General features: G+C 43.0%; 1 protein-coding gene across 2 annotated transcripts in view; it reads left to right on the plus strand.

Moving 5' to 3' along the window:
• The window catches only part of LOC111871406 (mucin-17), a 74,133-nt gene that overhangs the window by 52,466 nt on the left and 7,780 nt on the right, over positions 1–13,887 (plus strand). For both annotated transcript variants that reach the window (XM_023864535.2, XM_023864620.2), the window contains exons 5-6: positions 8,839–9,115; positions 12,974–13,162. In XM_023864535.2, coding sequence (XP_023720303.1) covers positions 8,839–9,115; positions 12,974–13,162 — 466 coding nt within the window. The remainder of the gene's footprint in view (positions 1–8,838; positions 9,116–12,973; positions 13,163–13,887) is intronic.

The raw sequence follows: 13,887 nt of genomic DNA on the forward strand, positions 1-13,887 counted from the left end.
TGTAATTTGGTGAGTAGGCCTACCTTTAATATACAGTATTAGTGCGGTGTGTATTGTCAGTGAAAAGCGCTGTAATATGTCTTTGATATTACACATTTGGGCAATTCCACGTTAATGTTACGTTAGTCTGTACTTAACTACGTATTTCACTAAAAAATGCAACATTTTAACTCGGTTTTTGGTAGATTTTTACGTGACTAACATAAGGCTACTGTGGAAGTGCCCATTTCGGTTACAACGACATTCGTTTATAACGACACTATTTTTAGGTCCCTTTGATGACGTTATAACCAAGTTCTACTGTATATATGTATATATATATATATATGAGACTGTAATAGTTGTTTCTGTACGTATTGATACCGCCTCTGTGGTCTAGTGGTCACAGTTCCTGGCTACAGATCCACAGGTCCGGGTTCGAGTCCTGCGCTACCAGATTCTCTGAGTAGTGTTTCTGGAACGGAGTACACTCAGTCTCGTGAGGATAATTGAGGAAATATTTCGAGGAAAAAGCGGTTCCGGTCTAGAAAACCGAAATCAACGGCCGTGGGGATTCGTTGCGCTAACCACGCGGCACACTCTATCCGCTAAAGTTGGCACTAACTTCCCCGACAAGCGGCGGTCGCTCGGTCGGTATAGTTCGCTTGCGGACTAAAACCCACGGAGTAATAATATCATATGCCAAGACCGGTCGAAATAAATCAGGACACTTAAGTCACTACACTGTGGATGGAAGCAACTAATTATAACACAAAGCATATGCTGCACAAATGCTGCAGCGACTGCAGCAGGAGAACTAACTGTGATACTGCAGATGGCAGTACTTGTAAACTGTAAATTGTGTAACTGTAAGAGCGAGTGGAATAAATTCGCTAAGATCCAAGATGGCGTGAAGTTATTTGTCACGTGACCTACCCAACACTTCATAATATATTTGACTGCGCTCCTTCCTACACCTGCCGAGACAAGAACAAGCCAAAAACACCTACTTCAACTACAACTACAACAACAACAACAACAACAACAACAACAACCTGTCCTGGCCATATTTCGGGTATCATATAATCTTGTGTATGTACCAGTGCGTATCCGGGGTTCGAAGTCGGGGTGCACTGCGACTAGTCTATCGCTTCTATTCTATTCGTACTGACATTCTGATGAGGATACTTGAGGCATAACATACTTCATAAAGGAGGCGGTTTACGATTCGCTTTTTGTGCGTGTTATTCGTGGAAGATAGCCTTCAATGTTGGCTTTGTCGTATCATTCGATAAGATGCAGAGCTAGTAAGGAACACAGCAGAAAGCTGAAAAACATATAACAAAAAAACTTTTTGGCTTTAGTCCGCAAGCGAACTATACCGACCGAGCGACTGCCGCTTGTCGGCGAACAAATGACTAAACTTCACGCTATACTATACTAGCAATTTAATAATTTTAACAAATATTACTGTTTTATATCCACAAATATATTTATTTATTATATACGAGTATATGGTTACGGGAGCGGTCTCCGCAGTCTAGGGGTAACGTTCCCACCTCATGACTCAAGGTACGCGGGTTCAGAACCCGGCAGAGGTCGTGGAATTTTTAAGGGCGGAAACATTCAGGGAACAAGTCATCCGGGAGGGACTTTAAGCCGTGTGTCCCGTGTCGTAGATTTACGGCACTTAAAAGATTCTCATGTCTCTAGGAGAACTCTGAGCAAAATTAGGCAAAAAGTTTCCAGCCCAAGTAGTTTCCAATGCCTCCGGTAGATGGGGAAGCATCGGCCAGCTTCGCTGGCTGAACGGGGCTGATAGCGAGCACCAGTACCGGCAGGGTATGGCGAATATGGTAGAATATCAAAGGGGGACATACAATAGACTATTAGTCGCGGTGCATGGGGAAACCCACCCCCTCCAATAATAATAACAATAAAAATAATAATAATAAAATTAATAATAATAATAATAATAATAAGGTTACGGGCCAGAATTAATGGAATTACAATTAAAATACGCCAATATTAAAATCATACTTTCTTCATACACTCAAACTCTTACTGTAGTCCGCAAGCGAACTATACCGACCGAGCAATCGACACTTGTCGGCGAAGTTAGTACCAACTTTAGCGGATAGAGTGTGTCACGTGGACAGCGTAACGAACCCCCCACGGCTGTTAATTTTTTTTCTATACCGGAGCCGCTATTTCATAGAAAGAGCTCCTCAGTTATCCTCACAAGGCTGAGTGGACCCCGTTCCAGACCCACTACTTCTCAGAAAACCTGGTAGCGCCGGGTATTGAACCCGGGACCTCTGGATCTGTAGCCAGGAACTCTGACCACTAGACCACACAGGCTTCATACACTCATGAAGGAAAAAATTGATGATGGTTTTCACGATATGGAGATTCATAATAAGCTGCATTAAAAGCTGCTGCTTGATCGAGACGAGTAACGCGAGTCGGCGATCAAGCGATACTACGAGATGGGTCCAGTGTTCTGTTCAGGAGCATTTCCAACGAAATTAGCTCAGCGGTAAGGCCTGAAATTTAATTTGGTAATACCTTGTTCATGTCTTGGCTGAAAACTACCCATCCATTACTGAATTCTTATGATTTCACTGATATATTTAAGGTAAATTCTACTTAAAAATAGATCATGACCGATTTACATCACTTTCTTTTTTTCTCAGCTTGATTTTCTTGAACACAATGCTTCACTCACCTCATCCAACATTACATAATGCTTCTTGATGTAAATATTACTATAAAGAATGTACACAGACAGAAAGGTACACGTGAAGGAAAGAAGAACATAAATAAAGCAAAATTGAAGAAAAGAGAGAAATGAAGGAAGAAGGAAATAACATAAATAAGAAAGTAATCAACACAAAAATTCTTTGGTAGTTTTCAAATGAAGAATTTATTGTCGACAAATATTTATTCCAAGAAACGCTTATCTAAGAAAGAAATAATGAAGTTGGATCTCTTTGGAATTTTACCAAGGAGTTTGCTTAACATGGCTGGCAAGCGGACGGACTAAATCACATTCGTTGTCGGTGTTGTAAAAACATGAATTATGTCTTATCGCCGAAAAGCAAAAGCGAAAACAATTACACCATAACAACACATTATTTTAAGTCGGATTTTTAAGAAAACGCGGTGACTGCAGACTTCGAAACGTCAGATTTATATTCCATCCGGCGTTTCTTCTTTTGGCATCATCCAAAAAGTCACTCACTTTCTCGACAACAAAGTTCCCTTAATCCTCATAAAAATGTTTTCTGTGTGAATATACATGACACAGGGGCTCAACAAAATTTAAAAATAAATCCATCGTTATAATAATTGAACTCGGGTAATGCTTGCTAACATTCAGTACAGAACCTTTTGTCTTTTCGTCTGTTGTCCAAAAACATACAAATTAGAATTTACAAAACTATAATTTTGCCTGTGGTTCTGTATGAGTATGAAACTTGGTCTCTGACATTAAGGGAGGAGCTTCATAACTTGTGCCAAGTATAATCAGAATGATCAAGTCGAGGAGGATGAGGTGGGCAGAGAATGTAGCACGAATGGGGGAAAAGAGGAATCTGTATAGGATATTGGTGGGAAAGCGAGAAGGAAAGAGACCACTGGGAAGACCAAGGCGTAGGTGTGTGGACAATATTAAAATTTATCTTGGGGAGAGAGTAAGGGATGGTATGGACTGGATTGATCTGACTCAGGATAGGGACCAGTGGAGGGCTCTTGTGAACACGGTAATGAACCTTCGGGTTCCATAAAATGCTGGGAAATTCTTGAGTAGCTGCAGAATTGTCGGCTCCTCAAGAAGGGCTCAGCTCCATAAGTAAGTAAGTAAGTATAAAAATGGTTTAATAGCCCCTTCCAACTCACTTTCTCCTCAACTAAATATTCCTTTACTGAAACAAATGCATATGGCCTTACAACTCGTAATTACTGTATGTGGGCTTATGTGTTTGTGACGTATTTCGCAACACGACGAGGAAGAACCGTGTATAGCCCCCTCTTGCCACAAAGGAGACGAGATTTCAGCTCACACGTATTAATGATGAGGACATGTTGGTTCCTGTGGCGCACACCCGGATGTGAGCGACTAACGCTTTCGAATAATGGGAAACAGGCGAAGAGACTCCATCGCTATTAATAACGTGCCTACACTTTCCGCTCGACATGTTCTGGTTTGTTGGCCATAGAAGCGAAACTGCTTTGGAACTGGATCTTGTCCATTGGAAGGCTTCAACCGTCAGTCACCATAAGCGTCTGCGCACTACAGCGTTTTACATTAGTAAGTGTAATGGCAAGTGCAAGTGTAAGTGTTTTTGTGATTGTTTGTTTAATGAATACCTAAGAGTTTCAACAGAAGTGCGCTGTTCTTGTAACTGAACTGTTACTGGCAAAAACATCAACCCAGAAACATGCATAAACAGAAGTTTGTCGATTTTTTAACAACTGCTACAGAAAGCTCTGTATATATTTAAAAATGTGAAAAGTGAACACGGTGAATAACACGGGTTGTTTTCATTTCGGCAGTGGGCCTCTGAAACTTTTGTATTTATGGAAGAGACAGTGAAACATCTTCCCATGCGACCTGAAGCCTAAGTAGACAAACATTCAGATAAAAAACAAAACAAACAAACTCCGTGGCCTGTACTCCGCAAGCGAACTATATCGACCGAGCTACCACCGTTTGTCGGCGAAGTTAGTGTCAACTTTAGCGATAGAGGATGTCACGTGGTCAGCGCAACGGTTCCCCACGGCCGTAATCTCGGTTTTATAGACCCGAGCCGCTATTTCCTTGAAATAGCTCCTCAATTATCCTCACGAGAATCGCACCCTGTACCTCAAGATCTGTAGCCAGGAACTCTGACCACTAGACCACAGATAATTTTCCACAAAATCAAATTGTAGATACCTCTTCCCGTGAAGAAGACTACTGATGAACATAGGAGAAGACAGATGGGAACAGTAATACGGTCATGAAGCCAGGTTCCACCAAAACCCACTAGGGTGCTAGTAACTAGCCGACCACAATCCACTCTGATGTCCTCCCAAACGCTGCGGGAGTCTAGTCAGTCAGCCTCTCATGTCGAAGCTGCCTCTCGAGTCTGTAGAACTTTGGAAGCGAGAAGCTGTGATTGACAGATTTTTGTGATACTGAAGCGACAGATTTTTCAACCCCAGGTTGGAATTCCTACCCGATCTACTAGTGGGTCCCGTATCACCACCACAAGGCGCGTCCTCAGGTTGCGGATAGACGAAACGGCATCCAGATATGTTTGGTGTGTGTATGTGTTTCTTCTGTGATTGTGTTGTCCTGTGTTTAGGTAGAGGCCTTGCGACGAGCTGATCACCCGTCTAAGGAGCCCTACCCTCTGTAAAAATGATCATGAAACTGAGAAATCAGCCCTGTTCTTCAAAGTGGGAGCGAGAAGAGAAAAAATACAGTGAAAGTTGAGACTGAATTCAGACAATGTTTACTATCACCAAGCAAAGCGGCCTCCGTAGTCTAGGGATAACGTTCCCACCTCATGACTGGTGGTACGCGGGTTCAAACCCGGCGGAGGTCGTGCAATTTTTAAGGGCGGAAAAATTCAGGGAACAAGTCCTCCGGGAGGGACTTTAAGCCGTGGGTCCTGTGTCGCAGCTTTACGGCACGTAAAAGAACCTCATATCTCCAAAGAAGGTCACTGAGCCAAATTCAGGGACGTTTCCCGCCCAACAATAGTCTCTAACGCCTCTGATAGATGGGGGAAGCATTATAGATACCGCCCAGACAGTAGAGGCCGAACTCGCTGGCTCGGTCGGGACTGATGGTACGCACCAGTATCGGTAGGGTATAGAGACTGGTAGAATATCATAGAGGGAAGCACAATAGATCAAACTGGTCGCGGTGCATGGGGAAACCCACCCTCTCCAATAACTAACTAATCATCAAGCAAGTTAGTGTAGAGGTAATGCTCTAGACTGTATCCGGGAGATACTTGGTTCGAATATCGATTGCGAGACCGGATTTTCTGAGTGAGCTATTAGGCCGCGCCATAGCTCAAGCGGTTAGTCCTGGCTTCCCATCGTGGCGGCCCTGGTTCGATCCCGGGTCTGGTCAAGTGGGATTTGTGGTGGACAACGTGGCGTTGGGGCAGGTTTTCTCCGAGTACTTCGGTTTCCCCTGCCAATCTTCAATCCACCAATTGCTCCACAATCAACCTCACCTATCATCTGGGGCTGGTACAATAGGCCTGAAGTGGCCGCAGTACAAGGGACTTAGTCCCACCCCATTAGCAGTAAGAAAAATTTACCATCACTCAGTATTCTCCTTTCTAAAACAGTAACAAATTAAAACATGCAGAAGTATAATTTTGCCTGTGGTTGTGTATGGGTGTGAAACTTAACAGTCCCTGATATCCTGAAATTAGGGGGAACAACATAGACTAAGTGTTTTTGAAAACAGGGTGCTCTGGAGAATATTTCGACGATAGAAGTGTGAAAATGTAGTAGGCTGGAGAAAACTTCATTCACAGTAGCTTTGTAACTCTTACTCAACCTCAAGTATAATTAGAATGATGAAATCAATAAGAATGAAAATGGCAGAGCATGTAGCGCTCATGGAAGAGGATTGCAAACAGCGGTTTTTCAGGATAAGCTATAGAAAGAAGACCACTAGGAAGACACAGACATAGGTGAGAAGATACTATTAAAATGGACCTTAGAGAAAGAGGATGGAATGGATTAATCTGGCTCAAGATAGGGACCAGTGGTGGGATCTTGTGAGCATGGTAATGAGCCTTCGGTTCAAAACAAACTCTTGGGGAATTCCTGATTACCTGAGCATCTTGTGCCGTCTCGAGACGAATTCTGCCGCATGGTGTTAGTTATTTTAAAGTGACTTTCGTAGGTCATAATTGCGTCTATACTCAAAGCATTGCTAGGCAAAGGGTTGATAAACACACCGCGATACACGCACGCAACAACAGGACGAATGTTATAGCTCGTTGCCAGGCAACAGTCAGCGGGCCAACGAACTAGTTTGGTAGCGGTTACGTGATGTGTTTTCTATAGGTCCATCCAGCGCGCCAGTGGACTGGCGAGATAGCGAACACGTGACATGTTTCCTCTGCGTGGTCCGTGCCATGGAGTTCCCGGGAAGACATTCGGCGCTACAACGCAGTTGAGAGAATTAGACTGGAGAGTTGAAGGTCGCAGTTTCTTCTATTGCTAGTGGGGTGGGACTAAGTCCCTTGTACTGCGGCCACTTCTGGCCTATTGTACCAGCCCCAGATGATAGATGAGGGTGATTGTGGAGCAATTGGTGGAATGAAGATTGACAGGGGAAACCGAAGTACTCGGAGAAAACCTGCCCTAGCGCCACTTTTTCCACCATAAATCCCACTTGACCAGACCCGGAATCGAACTCGGGACGCCGTGATGGGAAGCCAGCGACTAACCGCTTGAGCTATGGCGCGGCCCAAGTTCGCAGTTGCAGAAGAATTAGAAGTCAGCTTGTGAAGACTTAATGTGTGCTGCAGTGCAGTGATATTGGGAGTGTGTGATTAAGTGAGACCTTTGTAGTTTCTGTGTAAATTCCGTCGACAGGAACATTGTCAAGGCTTAACCATAGTTGACATCTGTTACAGACTAATGCAAGCACATATAGAAGGCTTCATTTATGTGTTATAATTACAGTAATCCTTAGAGTGTTATAATTAATTGTAATTACATGTAAGTGCTCAATAAATCAAATTATCAATCCGAACCCCGTCTACTGTCACTCCTACACCTGACACTACGTTCTCTGCACTGTCAGTGTGACATCTGCGTGAAGCAGCAATAGAAGAATTGTTGGGATAGATGTTTTCTGCGCTGTCCGTGCCGAGATGTTGTAAGCAGAACAAGTCTACGGTTTAGTTAGTTGTGAGACATTCGCACTGAAGCTGAGGAAGCTACGGCGTTGGAAGCCGTTACTAGGCGACAACGAGTGATGATACAGCAGACTTAGAAGGTTTAGTGCGTGCTGCAATGAATTGTAGAGTGTGTGAATTAACGATAGCGCTATAGTTACTCACACGTGACAATATATACATGTCCTATCTAGGATTACTGCTCATTGGCTGCGTGATTAAAGTACTAGGGACATAAGCTACTTCGCTGAGGTATGATCTGGGTGTTACGATACTGACAACATGGTCCTGCATTTATACGCTTCGGCTGTTTCTGGGCTATCTATACTGTGTGACAACGAGGGTGAAGTGTGCGGGTTCCTCATCAGGTTCCTTACTTCGACCGCGGCGCGGCATACTATTACAAAATATGTCATTAAATAGATGATGTACCAATTGCAGTATTTTTGCAGATTGCAGATGTCTATTGAGCTGATCACGGTGGCAGCGCGGTATAAGACATTAGCTGTCTTCGCTCGCTTGAACGCTGGGATCGTGGGTTCGAATCACACTCAAGAAATGGATGTCTGTATGCGTTTATTCTGTGTTTGTATTGTTCTGTGTGTAGGTAGCGGCTTTGCGACGGGCTGATCCTTTGTCTAAGGAGCCCTACAGACTGTGTATAGGAATAAGAAATTGAAAACTTAGCCACAGTTTAATAAAGGGCTGTAGAACCATAGATAGATAGATCAATAGATGTTTAATTAGAATTATATCTACTGATAATCCAAATTCTGTAATGCATAATTATTTTCAAAGAAGATACAGACAAACTGTAATATGCTTTGGAGTCAAGTTGTGCAATTCTCTAAATTTAAATTGTTACAATCTGAAAATACGTATGGAGAGAGGGTTGCGGGGGGTTGCTGATTGAGTCTGATTTTACTTTTTTTTTCAGGTGCAGGAAGTTATCGACGCCTTGGAGACCCAGTTAGACTCCAAGCTGAATGACGCCGTTCGAGGGGTACGGGTGGCGAACGGAAATTGCTACGTGTGTCTCGCGGAAGAAGACAATGCAGGGGCCCTGTTGGAAACAGGCTTGATACTTCGAGGGGCGAAAATTAAGCTGGAGGATGTATCCCACGATTCGATAATAGTCGCATTTTCCGGCGTCCCACATGACGTCTCGGACGGCAGCGTCGCCCGCGCCGTCGCCAGCCATGGAACTGTGATAGGTGCGTCTGCGCAGTGTACATCTTCTAGCCCACTTCACTTTCCTAGTGAACGAAAGCAAGTTTATGACGTCATCGTGCTGTGTGTGTGTGTGTGTGTGTGTGTTCCTCCTTATTCAAATTGTGAAATATCTGACCGATATTGACGAAATTTTTATGGATATTTTGCCATTGGATGCATTCTACAACTGGCTAATAATAACATGGCTGACGGCCTGATATTAAAAAAAAATTATATATATATACAAAAATGACCTAGGCAGTGACCATCCGGTCCTCTGTAGCACATAAACATCTTAGTCTATCATAGCGGTCACACCGTTACGGGTGCAGTGACAGCTAGGGTGCATATTCTTGCTTCAGTTGTCCACCTCATAAACTCCAGGCACGGACAACCGTAGAAAACACCATTTCCAACAGTACCTCTATTGTTGCGCGCGGGAACCTCTCTGTTTGCGATCGTTGCCTAGAAACGGCTCTTATTTACTTACTCTGGAACTTAGCCCTTCTTGAGGAGCCGCGCATTCTACAGCTACTCATGAATTTCCCAGCATTTTATGGCACCAGAAAGTTCATTGCCCTGTTCACAAGAGCCCTCCATTGGTCCCTATCATGATCCAGATCAATCCAATCCATACAATCCCATTCTCTACCTTTCTAAGATCAATTTTAATATTGTCCACCCACCTACGCCTTGGTCTTCCCTGTGGTCTCTTTCCTTCTGGCTTTCCCACCAATATCCTATATGCATTCCTCTTCTCCCCAATTCGTAATACATTCCCTGTCAACTTCATCCTCCTTGACTTGATCATTCTAATTATACTTGGAGAAGAGTACAAGTTATGAAGCTCCTCATTATGCAGTTTTCTCCAACCTCCTGTCACTTCATCTCTCTTCGGTTCAAATATTCTCCTCAACACCCTGTTCTCAAACACCCTCAGTGTATGTTCCTCCCTTAATGTCAGAGACCAAGTTTCACACCCATACAGAACCACAGGCAAAATTATAGTTTTGTATGTTCTAATTTTTATGTATTTGGACAGCAGACGAGAAGACAAAAGGTTTTGCACTGAATGGTAACAAGCGTTACCCGAGTTCAATCTCCTCTTACTTTCCTCCTAGAAACGGCTCTACGCTTGGCAACACGTAAACAAACTACCTACGTAGTTAGCAAATCGTAAACGAGCTGTGATTTTCTGTGGAACGTTTTAGACATCCCTAGTAGAGCAAAAGGAAGGAGGTTATTTGCATAGCCTTGAGTCATGCTTTGGCCTACTGCAGTAATGTAAATTGTATATTCCTGAGAAGAGCTACTGACGTAGTGTTGCGTGCAGTAATGATAATGATATCTTAATGGTTTATCGTCCGGCAATGATGTATCTATTGCTTACGTCATATGTTTCATATCGCGAAGTCGAAATATTTATGTACAGTTTGTACGCTTATTTATTTTTTTTTTCCATTTAATTATACTTTTGTCAATTTCGTGCGTTGTAAATAAATGCCAGTACGATTGTGAGCAGAGTAGCACATGGAAAGAGGCAGTAGTGACCTATTTTAAGACATCGCAATATTCTCTTTGAAAAGTAACAGTAGACCTCAGCGGCCTCCGTAGTCTAGGGGTAAAGTTCCCACCTCGTGACTCAAGGTACGCGGGTTCAAACCCGGCGGAGGTCGTGGAATTTTTAAGGGCGGAAAAATTCAGGGAACAAGTTCTCCGGGAGGGACTTTAAGCCGTGGGTCCCGTGTAGTAGCTTTACTGCACGTAAAAGAACCTCATGTCCCAAGGGGACCTCTGAGCTAAATTCAGGAGATTTCCCGCCCAAGGGCCGGCCGCCCTTTACTCCCCAGGAAAATTCCTGGTACTCATTTCAGTTAGAGGCTGAGTTGACCCCAGGGCCATAGTGCGCCTGGAAGGATTAGAATTGGAAAAAAAAATCCACCTCATCGGGACTCGAACCCGCGACCTACCGTCTTGTAGCATAGTGCCTCAACCAACTACGCTACCGGGTGTCCCCCCTAATAATAGTAATAAATTAAGAGAGATATTCAAAAATCGTGGGATGAACGCAATGATAGAATAAGATGTTAATAAAAATGTGCTACAGAAGGCTGGATGGACATTCCTTAAGCTATTTTTTGTATATACACGATTTTTTAAAATAAAAATGAAGTAATTCCGAATAAGAACAGACGAGAGAGCGTATGTGACGACAGCTGAGGAAGAAGCAGGAAAGAAATTTAATTTAAGAATTGCATTATTTAAATTTGTTCTTTTTTTTTTAGGTAGACAAACCGCTGTGAGTTTTGGTGTTTAAACTTGAAAATTTGTCTTGCTTGAGGAAGACAGAGGCCGTAGCTAGCAGCTCTACACGATCCTCCTCTTTCTCAGAATCTTATGGCTAAAGGAAGTTCTACGTAAACATGTCTGGGGGGACAGGCAGTTTAAACACTGGAGGGAAATAGAGATTCGTTAAAATTTACTCCTCTACATCTGAATAAAAGCATTAAATTGCCTCAGTTGGAGCTGGTTCTGAAGACAATTTAGTATCTCTTGTTAACATTAAGAGGTGGCAGAGGCACAGAAGTAAGTGGAAGATGCATCATTCTAAACACGAGACATGTACAGCTCACATTTGCTTACTTCCGGTGCGGTCCCTTTCATAGCGATTTTCAAAACTTTGCTGACTTATAAAATATTATATATTAAATAATCTCACAGTAAATGGAAAAATGGATTGAAAATGTTCGAGAAATATGTCATATAGAGGATATTTCAACTTAAATGTCGCCAATTATTATTATTATGGTGATCAAGTCGAGATGAACAAAATATGTGGGTATGTTGCACGCATGGGGGAGATGGTGAAATGCATACAAAATCATCTTGTTCATACATGTTCTGAGAAAACAAAAACCAAAGTCAAAATCCCCTCTTTTTTATCTATAAGTCGTCGTTCTACATGGAATAATCTTGAAAGATCGGTCAATGTCGCCGCTAATTTAAACAAAACATCAGATTCTAACACAAACCCCAAAATAATTGGCAGGAGACGATAAGAGATAAATACAGTCAGTTCTAAACAAGCTCTAAAAGTTTGTGACGATTGTACATTAGTACAAATATTATATTTCTGGGCATTATCCGTCACCTTGACTCTGTCTAAAAACCGTCCTGCCTATTTATTAAAACACAACGTTTCGGAGACTGGATCCTGCCTCCGTTTTCAGGTAAAACCTCAGTTGGGCCTTATCGATAGAGCTAGTCCATATGTCCTGATGTAGGGACTAGCTCTATCGATTGGGCCGAAATAAGTAGGTTTTACCTGAAAATGGAGGCCGCGCCATAGCTCAAGCGGTTAGTCGCTGGCTTTCCATCACGGCGGCCCAGGTTCGATCCCGGGTTTCATCAAGTGGGATTTGTGGTGGACAAAGTGGCGCTGGAGCAGGTTTTCTCCGAGTACTTTGGTTTCCCCTGCCAATCTTCATTCCACCAATTGCTCCACAATCACCCTCACCTATCATCTGGAGCTGGTACAATAGGCCAGAAGTGGCCGCAGTACAAGCGACTTAGTCCCACCCCGTTAACAATAAAGAAAAACTGAAGACGGAGACAGAATCCAGTCTCTGAAACGTTGTGTTTTGAAAAATAAACATGACGGTTTTTACATAAAGACAAGACTATGGATAATGTCCAAAAACATAATATTTGTGCAGTCAGTTCTACATGGCTGTTATTGCAAAGAACTGAACCAAGCAAGGATGTTGCATATCTATTTCTCTCGTCATACAAGGAAGCACATACGTTACAATGTAATGTGAAATTGTTGTGTAGCTGTAATTAATATTGTCCTTACGCAGGTGAAGTGGAGCGGAGGTTGTACAAAGGTGTGGACACGGGAGAGAGACTCGTCAGATTGAAGCCGGCTGATGCAGACATAGGAACTATTCCGTCCACCATAAATCTAGGAGGATCAAAAGCCACTTTAAGGATTCTGAAGCCAGAAGAAATAAAGGAGTTATGTTCAGCGTGGGTTCCCGAAAGCCCGAGTGAGTGTAACAAATATATCAAACTTGTACAGACACGTAAGATTTAAGGTTTTCACAGCGACGACTATGAAGAATGCCGTCTTGTAGGATGTGGCGCTGTATAGATCTTGTGTAAACTGACGTTTCGGAAGAACTGTCACAGGTGGCTGCAGACTGAGCCACTAGTCGAAAATATGCAGCCACCTGCTCACGCTGATTCCTCGCCCACGGATTTTTCTACCCTGAAGATGGAGGTGATAGATTCCTCCGAAACGTCAGTTTACACAAGATCTACACGGCGCTACATCTCAGAAGACGGTATTCTTCCTTGTACAGGCATCATCACTAATACGAGAGATGTTGCGTAAATTTGTTTCATATTAAAGCCGAATTTGTCTTTGTAGGTCGAAAGCAAAATGCGTGTCGAGTTAATGTTCTCTTCCCTCAGACTGACATTACAGTGTTGCACGATTAATGTGGCCCATGAAATTTAAAAGTATAATGTCCTACTCAGGTTTCCGTGAATGTTATCTTTCCCCGCACTGGGGCAGGATTTCCCTGCTAATTTCATTCTCCCAGTTACTCCACGATGATCATCATCTGTCATCATCTGGAGCTGGTACAAAAGTCCAATAGTGGACGCAGTACTAAGTGCACTCAGACACAAAACAACAAAAAAAAAAATAAATAAATTCCATGGCCTGTAGTCCGCAAGCGAACTATACCGACCGATCGACCGCCGCTTG

This window comes from Cryptotermes secundus, unplaced genomic scaffold (assembly GCF_002891405.2).
Source record: "Cryptotermes secundus unplaced genomic scaffold, Csec_1.0 scaffold112, whole genome shotgun sequence".
Taxonomy (NCBI): Eukaryota; Metazoa; Arthropoda; class Insecta; order Blattodea; family Kalotermitidae; genus Cryptotermes; species Cryptotermes secundus.